The 15547-nt window shown below is 38.3% G+C and overlaps 1 protein-coding gene across 2 annotated transcripts in view; it reads left to right on the top strand.

Annotated features, from left to right (window-relative positions):
- The window catches only part of DHX35 (DEAH-box helicase 35), a 31026-nt gene that overhangs the window by 7084 nt on the left and 8395 nt on the right, over positions 1-15547 (top strand). For both annotated transcript variants that reach the window (XM_054274625.1, XM_054274624.1), the window contains exons 9-17: positions 1007-1119; positions 1286-1382; positions 2455-2613; positions 4440-4650; positions 8072-8196; positions 8660-8714; positions 13953-14048; positions 14402-14496; positions 15061-15138. In XM_054274625.1, coding sequence (XP_054130600.1) covers positions 1007-1119; positions 1286-1382; positions 2455-2613; positions 4440-4650; positions 8072-8196; positions 8660-8714; positions 13953-14048; positions 14402-14496; positions 15061-15138 — 1029 coding nt within the window. The remainder of the gene's footprint in view (positions 1-1006; positions 1120-1285; positions 1383-2454; positions 2614-4439; positions 4651-8071; positions 8197-8659; positions 8715-13952; positions 14049-14401; positions 14497-15060; positions 15139-15547) is intronic.

Raw genomic sequence — 15547 nt, 5'->3', positions numbered from 1 at the left:
CCTCAGCTGTGTCTTTTCAACTTTGTGCTCCCCAAGCACGGCCTTTTCAGTCTCTCCTCATATGGCAGCTGTTCCATCTCCTATATCATGTTCATTCCTTTTCTCCACTTTTCCAAACTGCTCTGTCCTTAATAAGATGTGAGATGTGAGAGCTTGAATGTGGCACTGTAGGTGTGGGCACACAGAGATTTCCTTTAATGACAAATACCATTTGTGTGCTGTGCTCTGGTAGTGCTTGCACTGCTGTATATTCTGTACATTACAATGCAAAATTTTAACTGCCAGAAACCACATTTCAAATAGATGACAGTTAATCTAAAATAAGTTAATATAAGCAAAATGATTGGTGTGATTTTATACATATTTTTTTTAATACAGAGAGTTGATGGTTATCTCTACAATGCTTATAAAAGTTGAGATGAATTATATGGGTTCTTAGTTCCATCTTTTGCTGTTAGTTATTGAAAATACTTCATGACAATAGATCTAAATTTATGAAGGTGTCACAATACATAAATCAAAAACTTTCATAAATCATGCCTAACTCTGCTTTTACAAAGTGAGATCTTGTTGTTCAGTAAGGACTGTAATATTTACTTACTCACCTAAAAATGGATGAGAATATGCAGGCCCTACACAGACCTTTTTGCACCAATTATTTCTAAGTTCTTCTTAGCTTTGACTTTGCTAATTTGATAGATTTAACTTCCAGTTAAAAGTTTATTTATCTTCCTTTTCCAACTCTAACAGCTGATATAATTAATTTATTTCCCTTTCCAGTTTTTACTTCCTAAAGTAATAAACATGCAACCCTATTTGTGCTAAATGCCTGAACCCCAGGCATTAGAAGGCAATAAAATCAAACTTTGACATTTTTCATGTGACAGTATCAAATTGATGAAGTAAACATCCAAGTAGTAGTAATTTAACTTCTTTGTGTCTTTAGGTTTTTCTCTCCATTCCTTGAAATGTCAAACTGAAAGTGTTTGTTTTTATTTTAATGTAGAAATTCAGGGATTTCTTCAATCAAAATGATACAGGTGACCCCAGCAAAGACACCAGTGTGATCCTGACTGTTGAGGGGAGGACATTTCCAGTGGACATCTTTTACCTGCAGAGGTGTGTTCCTGTCTGCTCTTGGCAGTAGTGACACTGTGCAGCTGTGCTATCATTTTGTGTAGGTCAGAGCTCTGGTGTCCCAAAGCTGCTCTGTTTGTCCCTGCTGGAGGGGAGCAGTCTGTGCCTATTTTTCTGCTCATGTCTCTGCTGTTTTCTCTCCCCATAGCCCTGTTCCTGACTACATAAAATCAACTGTGGAAACAACAATGAAAATTCACCAGATGGAGAATGATGGTGATATACTGGCATTTTTAACTGGCCAGGTATAGACATAAGCAATTTTTTTTTTTTTGCTTTACAGTGCTGTATTGTGAACTTTGCAAAGCTGCCTCAGTCTCCTGAGGCTTTCTTAGTTGTGCTTACTTTATTCTCAGTAAAGATGACAAATATTTCTCTATTGATGGGAGCAAAACTAGGCCAAGTCCCAAAGATGTGAAGACAATATATGGCCTGAATTTATCAAAGCTAGTGATGGATGACAGTTTTTGTCATTTAATGTTGTATTTCTCAGCCTTATTAGTGAGTGGAATTCTGTGTGGTTTGCTGGTGCAAGTCACACATACCCAGTTGTTAAATTGACAGTGAGTCATCATAATAGTTAAAGCAAATGGAATTTCCATTTGTTAGGCTTAACATCTGAAGTGTTTGACAGAAAAACAAATTGCCATGAGATCAAAATGTACTGGTCTCTTCTGCTCTATTTATGCTTGTCAGCTCACTTTGCAGTTGGAAAGAGCAAATGGGAGGCAGCTCATTTCTCCAGCGAGGAGCTACCTTGAAGAACTTCAGTAACATCTTACATATTTTCAAAAGCAATTCCTCATCCCCTTTATTGATTTCACTTTGGAATAATGAGTTTGCATTTTCATGAGGCAGTGTTTGAACATTTTGTTTTCTGTCTTTAAGAATGAGATGCCACAGCTGAGATTAAACATGAAGCTGAGCAGGAGGTGTCAGTGCTGTTCCTGTGCCATTCCTGATCCAGGTCCCAAAATATTTTGGCCTCCCATTTTGCTCTCACCAGTTGAGATAGACAGGAAAATTAACTTGCTCACTCCTAAGCTTGGTTCAGTCCTTCCCCATGATTTTGCTCATGTGTTTGTGACATGACATTGACTCAAATAACAGTGAACACAAACATGTATATAAAACTTTATTTATTCCTAATAGCATTTTATCTTAAGAATATTACAGCATGGAGCGAGCTAGTCAAAATCCTGGAGTTTGGACAATTACAGTGGTATTATTTGGTGCAGTTTCTGTATCTGGGTGACAGGAATGTGCTGTTACAGTGCAGCCTGTCTCACTGTGTGCCCTGTGCTGCTGTGGCTGCAGGAGGAAGTGGAGACTGTTGTTTCCATGCTCATAGAGCAGGCTCGGGCCCTCGCTCGCACCGGGATGAAGAAGCACCTCCGTGTTCTGCCCATGTACGCTGGGCTGCCTTCTCCTGAGCAGCTGAAAGTCTTTGAGAGGGTCCCTCACACTGTCAGGAAGGTGAGCTCTTGTGTCTCTCTCAATTTCCACCCCACAGAATGATGTCTGCAGCACACAGGTTGCATTTATCAGGTTCACATCATGTGTTCTGTCAGCTTTCAAACTGGGAACCAAGAACATGTTCCCTGGCTTTCCTTTGCATCTTTGATCACTCCTAGACATGTCAGTTCCAGCTCTCTGTGTCTCATCAACTCTGCAATTTTTAAGTGTCTCCACACAACTCTGTATTTGTCTTCTTACCCTCTGAACTCCTTTGCTTGTACCTTTTTCTTCCTTTTGGAATCTAAATGTCCATGGCTGTTTTCAACCAGTAGTAGAAAAATTGGTGACGGAGTGGGTAAGTGCTCTATTTTCATCTAAGGAACAAGTTCAAGCTTATTTGATTTTAGTGGAAAAAAAGGCTTTGTTTGACTTCTGTAAGTCTTGTTTAGACATTTAATGTCACAGAAGTATATAATTGGATGTGATTAGTGCTTTCTGCTTATGCAGAGCCTGTGTTGGGGCTGAAATAAGCTGACAAAACTACACCAAGGTGATTTGTAATTCTTGTACCTGCTGGAGTTTGACAGATGAAATTGTTCATCTGCCACTGTAGAACATTTAATAGAAATACTTCTCTCTGGGATATGACATTAGTCAGTCAATTTTCAAAATTTACTTTTTAATTTCAGGTGAAACAAACATTAGATTTCCCACTGTTGTCTGGGAGCAATTATTTTATTATTTTAGGGCGTACATATATAAGTGAATCCCTACAGGAATGCTGAATGTGGAACTCTTAATCAGCTCTGTTCCCCTCCTATCTCCCACCTCATTCCTTACATAGCTTTGCATCTTCCCACCTCACCTTCCATAGCTTTGTGAGTGTACAAAGAATAATTCAGTGTAACTGAGAAGCAGAAAGAAAACATTCTTAGTTTTGTGGAAAACGCCAATCACTTGTTTTTAAAATTTTAAAAGTCTAATAGTAATAAAATGGTTATAAAAATAGTAATACAATTGGGGTAATAATAATTTGGACAATTTGAATTAGGACAATATGAGACAATGGAGACAAAGAGTTATGGATGTCTGGGTACCTTTTTCTAGGCAGCACAAGCTCGAAAAAGGACCCACGTTAACAGAGGTTAAAAGCAACAGCCTGTTGCATATTCATACACCTCATACATGATGCATAAATTCCATTCAAACACAGGATTCTGTCTGGTCAGTGTCAGCTTCTTCCTCTTAATCCTGACTGTGTCTTCATGGCAGAGTGAGGCAGGAAGAAGTTCATTTCTCCTGATAATGCAGCAATAAATTCTTTTTCTCTGAAAGATTCAGGTGTCCTGTGGCTGCTATCTCAGAGTCCTTTCTTTAGGAAAAAAGTATTCCTACATAGCATAGTTTCTATTTTAACATTTTGTTATAACCTAAAACTATATTTAACCCACTAGTTAAGAGAGCTAATACAGCATTACTTTCTAACACAACGCACATAATATTCATTTTAATATTTGTGAAAAGCCAATCATAAAATACACATTTTTCACAGTTTGCTACACAAAACACTTGATTTACAGTCAGGTAATCTTTTTCTCTGCAAACACTGCCAAAGATTTTCTCTGCAAACACTGCCAAGCTCTTTTATGTAGAGAGAATAAATTTGAATAAGAAAGTGGTTATGAAGCTGTGAGAAACTGGGCTTATTTCAAGCTGACAGCTGTTTCTGGTGCTGTTACTGTATCTTTATGTGCTCCTGTGTGTGTGCTGGACCTGTCCCTGGCTGTATTGGCTGATGGGCTCACTGAGAGCTCACAGGATCCCCTCTGTGCCCATGCCTGCAGGTGATCGTTGCCACCAACATTGCCGAGACCTCCATCACAGTGCACGGCATCGCCTTTGTCATCGACTGTGGCTTCGTGAAGCTGCGTGCCTACAACCCCAAGACGGCCATCGAGTGCCTGGTGGTGGTGCCCGTGTCCAAAGCCTCGGCCAACCAGCGGGCGGGGCGGGCCGGCCGCAACCGCTCCGGGAAATGCTACCGGCTGTACACAGGTCAGGGCTCGGGCTCCTGCTCTGCACGGGCTGCCCGTGCCGTGCGGGGGTTAGGGAGAGAGGGCTGTGCTTGTTCATTCAGTGTCCTGGTTTAGGGCAAATTTGTTAAAGAATCTGCAAAGGAGGGCCCCTCCAGAAAGCAAAACCCACACGGCCCCTCCCCCCAACCGGTTCGGGAAAAAATTCTTTGGAGTGAGGTGGAAAGAACCTGTTTATTTGACTGGCCCAGCACCCCCCAGCACACAAAATGAACAATACCCGATGACACCGCTCTGAGAAAGATGACAAAATCAGAAAGTCTCTTTTGGGGATGGTTGCTCGGTTCTCAGTCCCTCCGGCGCTGGGGCAGCTGCTGCAGCCAAACGGTGTGAATCCTCGGTGTTCCCGGGTCCCAGTCCGGAGCAGGTTCGAGATGGTCACAGGAACAGGAGAGGAGAAACAGTCCGGGAAGGAATTTGGACTGTTTAGCTAGAACTAGCTAATAAGCAGAGGCCAAAGCAGAGCAGAAGCGAGAGCAGAAAAGAGAGCAAGCAAAGCAGCAAGCTGCAAGCTAGAAGTGAAAAACAGCCCTAAGTACTGCCCATCTCTGTGTCCCTGATAAGAGAAACCCAAACAAAACTTCCACTCTTCAGAGTCGGTCTTAAAGGCACAGAACAGATGAATGGGGATACAAGCATCATAACGTCACCCCAGGACATTCAGCAGAGGAACAATAGTTCCATTTGTTATGTGTCATGGTTGCTGTTACTAATGAAGGAGTGGGATTACTTCTGGGTTAAGAACTATTTATTATTTAGATAAATGTTAGTTTTACAGGTTGTGAGATTTATGAGATTAAGTAGCTGGTTATAGTTCAAGACTAGTCACAAGTTTCTTCATTACAAGGTAATATAGAACTTTCTAGTTATATATTTATAGAATATATATAAATTCTATATAATTTCCATATTATATAACTATAATATTTATATATTAATAATATATAATTTTATATACATTATAGATCATATCACATCATAATATTGCATTATACATTATAATATTACATTATATATTTATATATATTTATATATCAATAATAAAATACATAAAATAATAATATTATCGTATTCAAATTATATAAATATAATATTTTATATCAGTATAAATATCAATCTATAATATAATTAATACAATATATTCATAAACACAATACTTTATACTAATGTATCAATTTCATATTAATATATAATATAGAAATTATATTAATATATCAATATAAAATTTTATATTATTATACTAATATATTATCTTAATATATTAATATTTATATATTATATATAATTAAATTATGTAAATAATATAACTTATATAATGTAATACTATAATATAATGTTATATTATGTTATATTATATTATATTATGTTATATTATATTATGTTATATTATATTATATTATATTATATTATATTATATTATATTTTTTATATAATATAGAACTTTCTAGTTATATATTTATAGCTATTTATATGCTTTCTAGTTTAATGGACAGATGTTATAAGGTTTATTTTGTTTTTTTAACTTATCACTTCTACTACACTGTGGATACTTTTGTCTAACAGGCTGCTGTTGTATATACACATGTTTCTATTATAACTTCTAAACTTTTAGCTTATTCTGTATAACCTCTACACTACATATATATAACCTGTATAATCTATATAACCTCACACCTACATTATAAACCCTTCACTGTCTTATCAATGCACTTTCTCACTTACTTAAGGTATATTGTTACTTACAACTATAGAAACATAAGTTTATGGTTTTTCTGTTTAATGTCTGTGTATTGTATTTTTATGTCAGTTTAAGCTTGTTCTAAGGCTGAAAAATCAAATTCTTTAGTATCTGTGGAAGTTTCTATTTTTCTGATTCCACAGTTGTTCCTCTGGCTTGTTTAGAAATACCTTGTTCTTATGTGCTAGGTGTTAGAAACTAATCTTTGTGTGACTCAGAAGCACAAATGGGGCTGTGTCAGCTGTTGCAAACATGAAATATTGATGCAGCTCTTAAAAGTGGTGAGCTTATTAAGAAGTTTGTTCTTTAAGGATTTTTGTTTCTGAGCAGTTTCAGCTTTTTCCACTTACCAGTATTATAATCTCTCTTCTCTGACTGAAGTCTTTATAGACCTTGCATTTAACAAAAGGGCTCTGGAAATCCTTTACATAATTCAGAGAAAACTTTGTGTCTTTTTTCCTAGGAATAGCTGCCAACCCCAAATTCTTCCCTTGAATCAATGACCCTGGCAGTGCACAAAAATTGCTGTTACAAATAAATCTCTTGGCCACCTCACACTGTCCAGAGAGCTGCAATCAAAGTGTCTGTTCTCAGCTGCTTAATGAGAAAAGGCTTTGCAGCTGAACACTCCCATTGCTGATGGGCTTCAGGTCCCCTCTAGTTTTACTGGAGCTCTGAGATGTTGGAGATGAAGCATTTTCCTTTAAAATGTGTTTGTGCTTGCCAGCAGTTGCCACATTAAACCAAGCCATGATTTATGCCCTGAATTTATATGGATCCAGTAAGAATCAGGAGACAATATCTGCTACACAATATCCCAAGCTTACATAGCTTTAAGAGTGTTTTACTGGAGAAACCATGACTACACTGAAGATATTTTTGTGTTCTTAAGAGCTCAAGGTCTAGGGAATGCTTTAAGAGGGGTTTTAAAGGAGGGCAGAATAAAAAAGAAAAGAAGAAATTGCACAGAGTGAACAACAGCAGAGAAACAGCACTGTCTTTGTCCTAGGGAAGGTTTGAGATAGAAAAGGGTTCTGTAGGAATGAAAATAATGTAGAATGTGCCCTTTTTTTTTTTTTTGCTGCAGAACAGTTAGTCAGTGGAAGGTTTTATTCTTACATGGAGTATTTTTCCAGACTTGGATTTTATAGTGAACATGATTTTTAAAAGGCATTATTAAATAAATTGTTTTTCCATCCTTTAATATTTATTTAAAATATATATTTTAAACCATTTGGGTAGTTACAAAAATAGTGTTCTTGTACTGAAAGCATGCTGCTTTGAAACTTTTCCATGTCTCTTAAAAAATACTTTTTTTGTAGTATTGCACCCTAGCTTTTATTTTCTGACAAAACCATGAAGCAGAAGAGAAACAAAACATTTCCAGATTTCTGTGAAGAATTTATAACACTTCAGATTGAAATGTGGGTGGGTGAACTACAAAATCAAAACTGTAGCCAAAACCATTGAATTGTAAAATACAGTAATTGGAGAAAGATGATATTTAGGATAGAGATTATCTTTTAACAGCTGTTAATTATCCATATGTGATAATTTAAACTTGAGATAGGTGTGATTCTGTCGTGGTGACTGCATGAATGGGAGCTGCAGCTCAGTCCCCAGCTGTGTTTTTCTCCCCCCACAGAGGAGGACTTTGAGAAGCTGCCCAAGTCCACGGTGCCGGAGATGCAGCGCAGCAACCTGGCCCCTGTCATCCTGCAGCTCAAGGCTCTGGGCATTGACAACGTGCTCAGGTTCCCCTTCCTTTCGGTGAGTCCAGGCTCTGAAGGCTTTCCTTGGGCTGAAGAGGGATCAGGGGATGATGTGGGGATGGCCACAGAACCATTCACCATTGCCCTGCTGGTTTGGAAAGTGTAGCTCGTTGTGCCCTCTCAGGCAGCAAAGTGTATTCCTGGGAATCAATAGTGCAAATAATATGTGTGACCGCTTAGAAGCAACCATTTGGATTTCAGAGTTTGATGTTTCAATTGTTGAGAAGTTAGGAAAGTCTTAAAAATACAATCTGTGAGGAAAGTCTTAAAAAGACAAAAGACAAACGTCTACAATTCTATAGAATTGTAACTGCAGTTCCTTTGCACTGAGTTCATGAAGGAGGAAGACTGTGACAGCTCAGTTCATTTTTCAGCAGAGATTAGTTGGTTAAGGATTTTGCAAAAGAGGAATTCATGTTCTTTGCTGATAATTTCAATCAATGCCCACTTTCTCTTCACAGCCACCCCCTGCACAGTCGATGGTGCAAGCTTTAGAGTTGCTGTATGCTTTAGGAGGTGAGATTTTAATGCTTTGCTTTATTTGGTGCTATATTACAGGAGTTGTGAAAAAAAACTGTAATTTGTATTTGGTGATGACTGGATGGACATTAATAAGATTTGCATTTCAGAACTGTGCCTTGAGAAAGAAGAAGAAACACAGGTGTGTCTGGTGGAAGCTTTTGTTGGTGGGTTTTTAGAGTGTACCTCAGTATCTTCTGGATTAACTGTCTTTTCTTTTGGTTATTTCAGATGGTTAAGCAAACAAACAGCAGCAATGGAGTTTAAACTATTTAAATTGGATAAATGAGTATTTTATAGCTATCTTGTCTGTATTTCCTTGCAATTTCATGAGAGGAAACCAGCTATTTGTCCTTGCTGGGAACAGGGCTGTGAGCTGATGAGGATGTTTTTTCCCTGGCAGATCCTCTTTGTATTCCTTCAGTCCTTACAGTGTGGTATGAAGATAAAAATGGAGTTTGGACACTAATTAGAGCAGTAAAGGGGTCAAAAACTAACTTTACCTGCATCCAGTTAGATAAATTGTTACATACCTAAGACTTGGTGTGGTGGTCTTTTATTTCATGTTACTGTGCCAGCAATGGAAACATGCAACACTTGCAGGTATAAACAGAAAAAGTTGTAAGTAAAGGTTTGACTGTAATAACCCAGACTTTATCAAGGCTGATAGAATTGCAACTTTGTTCCTTAGTGGGACTTTGAAAAGCACAGTCTGTCTAGTGTAAATTTTCCTGTTAACACATCACAGTCATTATCTGATCTTGCTGTGTGTGTGCTGGAACTCTGCCTAAGCATTGTGAGTCAAATGTGATGCCTGAATTTGGGAGAGCTCAGTCCCTGGAGGCTGTGCATGAGGCCCCACAGAGGGTGTGATAGTTTTCAAATTGCCTCCTTGCTATGATTTTGAAGTTTGACTGACAGAAGTTATTAAGAGCTAATTTAATTACATTTTTTTAAATGAATTCCAGTCTGTTCTCTGCTCTGGATTCAGGATGGGCTGAAAGGCTACACCTGCTGTAGTGTAATGCTCTTCATGTTTGTGCTGCTGGTCCTGCAGCTGAGGCTCAAACCCACAGCAAGTCAAACTGTTCTAATTCTGTTAGCTGTGATTACAGGATACAACCACTAACAAAACCCTGATCACCCCTAAAACCAGCACATTTTCCCCTGGATGAACTGGAGCTGTGTTTCTCTAGGCAGTGTGTGTTTCAGTGAACAGCTTTCTGTCTTTTCATGCTTTTAAATGCATGCCACTTGCAAAGACTCTGCTCTAGTTTTAGTATTGAACTTGCCAGTTATGGACAAGTCAACAGATACACACAAACTTGTAATGAAAAGAAAAGATTAGTCTGACAGATCTTGAGAGCATAATTCAAAGTACTTTTCAACTATTTAGCTACCTAAAAGAGTATCTTTTTAAAAATTCTGTTCTCTGTGTTACTAATCACAGCTTGTTCTCCAATTCACTGGAGTCTGAACAACACTGTTGGCATATGGTTTGGTTTTAGGTGCTTCTGTGAGGAGTAGGGACTTGGACTTGAGCCTTATGGGTGGGTCCTTTCCAATTTGAGATAATCTTTGATTCTAAGTCTGCTTTTATTCATTATGCTGCTGTTGGCTACTTTTAACACTCAGATCCCACTGCAGTAATATGTTTTTATACACAGTTTTCAACTCCTTTTTGTGTGGTGAGTGGGATGCCTGCTGCCTAATTTTGTTTATAGGAAGAACTGTTATATTGTTGAGTTTTTTTGACAGCTGTGTAATCTTTTTGAATGCAACAAACTAAACAAAACAGAAACTTGATGTGAGGCCAAGTAGTCAAAACTAAGCTGTGTTTGACTTCAGGTCCTTGTTTGTAGCTAATTCAGAGTTGACAATGTTTGCTCCATAATGTAAACATGAGGCAGCATAAAGGAGATTGTGTAAGTTTTGGAAGCTTCCAGAGGTTTGTGGCTGTTTTTAGACCACTCACAGATGCTGTGCTGTAACTTGTGGCAGTCTGCTCTCTTTTTATTCTCATGGAGCTGTAACTCTGCCTGGCCAGGATTTTTTGCCCTGTGCTGGTTCAGTTCCATCTTGCAAAGGAGGGTTTCACTTAAGACACTTGGTTCTTGGCAACCTCTGCAAGCTTGGAACAAGGACCTTCACAGTGGCTCAGGAATGTGTTGCAAGGATGAATTCACAGCCAAAACCACCTTAGGGAAATGGAGAGGAAAGTTCAATAAACTCACTGATTAGCTGGGTGATGTTTTGGCAGAAGTGTTCTTGCTCATGTAGCTTCAAAGAGCTCTTATTCTCTTGGCTGTACAGCTTTGTAGCACAGCAGAGAAGTGCTGATCTTGGTGTTTCAGATGGAAGGAAATGTGTGTGCATGTGTGTGATACACTCTTCAGTTTTTGCTGAAGTTTAAGTGAAGTTTTAGTGGTTTATGATGAAGATTTTATATAAAGTGCAGAGGTGAAGCTGCCCAAGCATTTGCAGGTGCAGTGAGGATTAAATTTCTCTTGTGCAAGTAGGAACATGAATTTCATCATTGGCATTGCAGCCACATCCAAAAAGGCAGTTTGGGGTCAGGCCCCTGTTGTGCCAGCGTGGTGCCAGCTCGTGCAGGGCAGATGCTCCCAAGGTGAGATAGCTGTGTTGAATAAACACATCACTGTTTGTAGAGGGATTATTTTTACAGTGGTGCAAACTGATTACATCAGGAATATATCTCCTTTGATGCCTTTTTGAGAGTCTGAGTTGTCAGTTGGAGTTTATTGTTTTAAGCATCATTTAAGAGGTAAATAAGCAGGCAAAAAGTGGCTTTATTTTTAGGGTTATTTCAGGTCTTTGTCAAGATTTGTTTGAGAGTTGTCACCTATCAGAAACAACCACTCTACCTAAGTTTAAAAAGGATGGTTTTAATGCCTCAGCCTGTCACACACTAGTGATTGTTACTTGAAACATTTTAGTGCCATGGTACTTGAATAATCTCTCCTGAGCACATTTAATTAAAATCTTTCTAATATCTTTTTCTAAGATCTTTCATTTCCTGTATATATGTGGATTCAGTGATTGCTTCCAGGATTATTGAAGGAAGCTTTCACCTATTCCAAACTAATATCCATTGCAGCCTATATTCAAGCTTATTACTACAAATAGATCTGTGCACAACCCATATATAGATCATGCAAAATTGTATTGACATTGATAGGATGCAGCAGAAGCCAAAGGATTTTGGCTTGATGCACCTGTAGAAAGTGGTGCATTAATATATGGAAATTTCTCTTTTTTCCTACTTAGGAATGCAGCTGTCTTTCTGTAGATGAAAATCTATCTAAGCTCTTAGTTGTGGTAGAACTTAAACTTCTCATATGGCACCAGTCAAATGAAAGCTGTCATACCTTAATTTTTGCAGGTGCTGTGGCTTTGTGTTTAAATGTTAGTTCACCATTGCAGAAAAGCTGCTTTTGGTACCTGTTTCTGAGGAAAATCTGTGACATTATGTGAAAAGCCTGGTAGGTTTTGTTGGACAGTGTAGGAGTGTGTGAATGAATCATTACATTGTCGTCAGTTGGTAGCATATCAAATAATAAAATAAACACTGGCTGGAGGGATCTGTGGGTTCAGATGTGCTGACATGAGTTATAGGAGATCTCATTCCTTGACCTGATTTGTGGTTTTGCTTTTCTCTGTGAAACAGAGCTGCAGTGCAGCTGTGGCTTTGTTACACCACACAGTCTGACAAATATTGTGTTTATATCATGTGAGAGCTGTGGTTGTGTTTCCTCAGGTCTCTTTGCTGTGGTTGGTTATGCAACCTGCAGTGCCCCAAAGTCCTGCTATGGGCTCTCACTCACCCCTGCTTGTGTAGCCTTTCTCTTGTGCTTACCTCTTTGTCATGCCTGATACTACTGAGCCTCTTGAAGTTTTCTCTTTCAATTTTTACTCTTTGCTGCCTTTCTTAGCAAGCTTTTTTTCCTTATTATTGTTCCCTGTGTATTGTACTTTTTTTTTATCCTACATCCTCTTGGAAAGGAAAGGCTTTTCCATTTAAATCTTTCCCTGAAATCTCAATATAAAGCTCAGAGTTAGACTGTGACCTGTGCTTTGCTTGAGTCACCCTTACTGCAGGGGTTTGACTGGAGGGAGCCAAACCTCTGAAATGGTAAATGTGCAGGGTTGCTTTGGCCATCATAGATCAAGCTGTCAGGCCTCCCTCCTGTGCCATCTCCAGGGAAAAGGCCACAGCTGGGGCATGAGTGGCAGTTGAGTGGATGATACTTGAGGCAAACTAAACTGTAGAAAAGCTTTATCAGCTGTGCATCTCTTGTTTACATAATAATGCATTATTTTTCTCCATGATCTAAGTAGATGTGTGTGGTGGTGTTCACAGGAGTCCCAGGATGAGGGAAGAGATGAGAATCTTAACTCCATGTTTCAGAAGGCTGATTTATTATTTTATGATATATATTCTATTAAAAGAAAATTATATATTAAAACTATACTAAAGAAAGAGAAAGAATTTCATCAGAAAGCTAGCAAAGAAAGGAAAGGAATGGAATCATAATAAAATCTTGTGACTGACCAGAGTCCCAACACAGATGGACCTGTGATTGGTCATCAAGTAGAAACAACTCACATGGACCAATCAAAGATGCACCTATTTCATTCCACAGCAGCAGATAATTATTGTTTTTCTTTTCCTCTGAGGCTTCTCAGCTTCTCAGGAGGAAAAATCCTGGCAAAAGGATTTTTCAGAAAATATGTCTGTGACAGATGTGCTTAGAAAAATGACACCCTACCATCAGCAGTGCCTCCTGTTCCTGCAATAATGCCTGTTCCATGTTTTTCCCCATTTTCATTCTCACCTGCTTTACATCCCCATGAACAGAGATGTTACTAATTATTTACAAAGAGGATCAGAGGTCTAACAGCTAATATTCCCTCTGGCCATGGCATTGACTTGGACTGCAGATTTTTAAAATTATTGACAGTAAGAGTGAAACTTGGTCAAAATTAAAAAACTTGTGTGTTAAGTATTTTTGAAATATGAACCTGATGACCCCTGGGAGAGTAAATGGGTATCATGGGTTGCCTTTAAGCAAAGTGTAATATACACTTAGCAATTCTGAGGTGCATTTTCTGTATTTTAGCTTGTAATTTGCTCTTTAGTACAGTTTAAGTGTAAAAGAAGCCTTGCTGTGCTGTTTTGCCTGTGTCCCAGCTACATTTCTGAATGTGCTGCAGGTTTGGACATGCACTGCCGGTTAACAGAGCCTCTTGGGATGAGAATAGCAGAGTTTCCTTTGAATCCCATGTTTGCAAAGATGCTTCTGGAATCAGGTAGGAGGAAAAAGATCAGTTTCCTCACCAGTTTGACTCATGTAGTTGAAATGCACTGCTAGACATTTGCTAAACTCAAACTATACTTCATCTTGGTGTGGTCTGCAGTGAAAAGAATTGGTTAAAATCTCTATTAAATAGTCTTAAGACATTTCACAGTCTGATAAGTCTAACATTTGTCTCTTAAGTTTTCTACTGAAAACATTCACTCTTATACTATAAAAACCTAGGAATTTATGTATTTTTGTTTTAAATACTATAAAAACATATTCTGCTTCTTTTTCATTTTATTCTTTATGGTGGTAAGTTGAATGGAAGATTTCCATTACTGAATTTCTCCATCTACTCTTTAGGAAATTTTGGCTGCTCCCAAGAGATTTTGACAATTGCTGCCATGATGCAGATTCAAAACATCTTTGTGATCCCTCCAAATCAAAAAAACCAAGCTGTAAGTTCAGTTGTGTCTCCTTTTCTGTTGGTTGGTTCCACATTTCTGGACTTCTGGCAAGTGTTTTACTGGTGCCTATTACAGACTGCAACTTTGTTTGAAAATAAATTAAGGGCTGGAATTGTATCTGTTTGTTGTAGGTAAAAGAAGAAACCAAATAACAGGGGAACCTTGGAGTTTTTTAGTAGTGCTAAAAACTTCCTTGTGAGGGCCAGGAACATGAAAGGTTATAAACCAATACTGGTCAGTGGAAGGGTTTGCAAAAAAAATCCCACAAACGATTTTCTTTTGAGATGAACAAAACAGGAAGGATGTAGCAAATTCTTAATAGCCTAATTTTAATGAATGGAGATTCTTTATCTGCTCATTTTTCCAATTTCAGTTTTAGAAGTGTTCCTGAGTTTAGGGGGGTTAATAAAGTATTGCTGTTACCCAGAGGTGCTGCCCTAGATGGTAAGACTTTAACAGTCCCTAGGAAATACAGAGCTGAAGGGAACTGGGCATGTCAGACATGATTTCAGCAATAATCAGTCTGCCTACAAAATGGTATTTCTTGTTCTGCAGGCCAGGCAACACAGAAAATTTGCTGTGGAGGAAGGAGATCATCTGACCATGCTGAATGTTTATGAAGCCTTTGTCAAAGTAAGTCAGCTCGAGTGGATGTGGATTTGCAGGAGTGGGAGGAACTTGAGGTTCTCATTTCTGAATCTGGAAGTTCTGGGTACAAAAAGTCCTCAAAGCTAAGGACTTCCCAAGCCTATCAAGTGATAGTTCTACATTAAAAGAATCTCTGCTCACCATTTGTCACAGATCTTCCACAGTTCCTCTGAACAGGGAATAAAACAGAGTTTTGTTGGGGTACAGCATGGAAATCTTATGGGTAGAGAGCTGTGTTTTCAGGGAGACAGGGATTTGGTCTGGGGAAAACAAATGTCCAAATTTCCAATGAAATTAATATTTTTTTCATGTTTTACTGATGATAATCTGCATTTAATTCTAGCAGTCTTTTTTTCTGGTGTTAAATGAACTCATTGATCATCATACCCTGAGG

This window comes from Melozone crissalis, unplaced genomic scaffold (assembly GCF_028551555.1).
Source record: "Melozone crissalis strain CALT ecotype California unplaced genomic scaffold, PUWL_Pcris_2 ptg000017l_1, whole genome shotgun sequence".
Lineage (NCBI taxonomy): Eukaryota > Metazoa > Chordata > Aves > Passeriformes > Passerellidae > Melozone > Melozone crissalis.
This window is presented reverse-complemented; position numbering and strand designations above follow the sequence as displayed.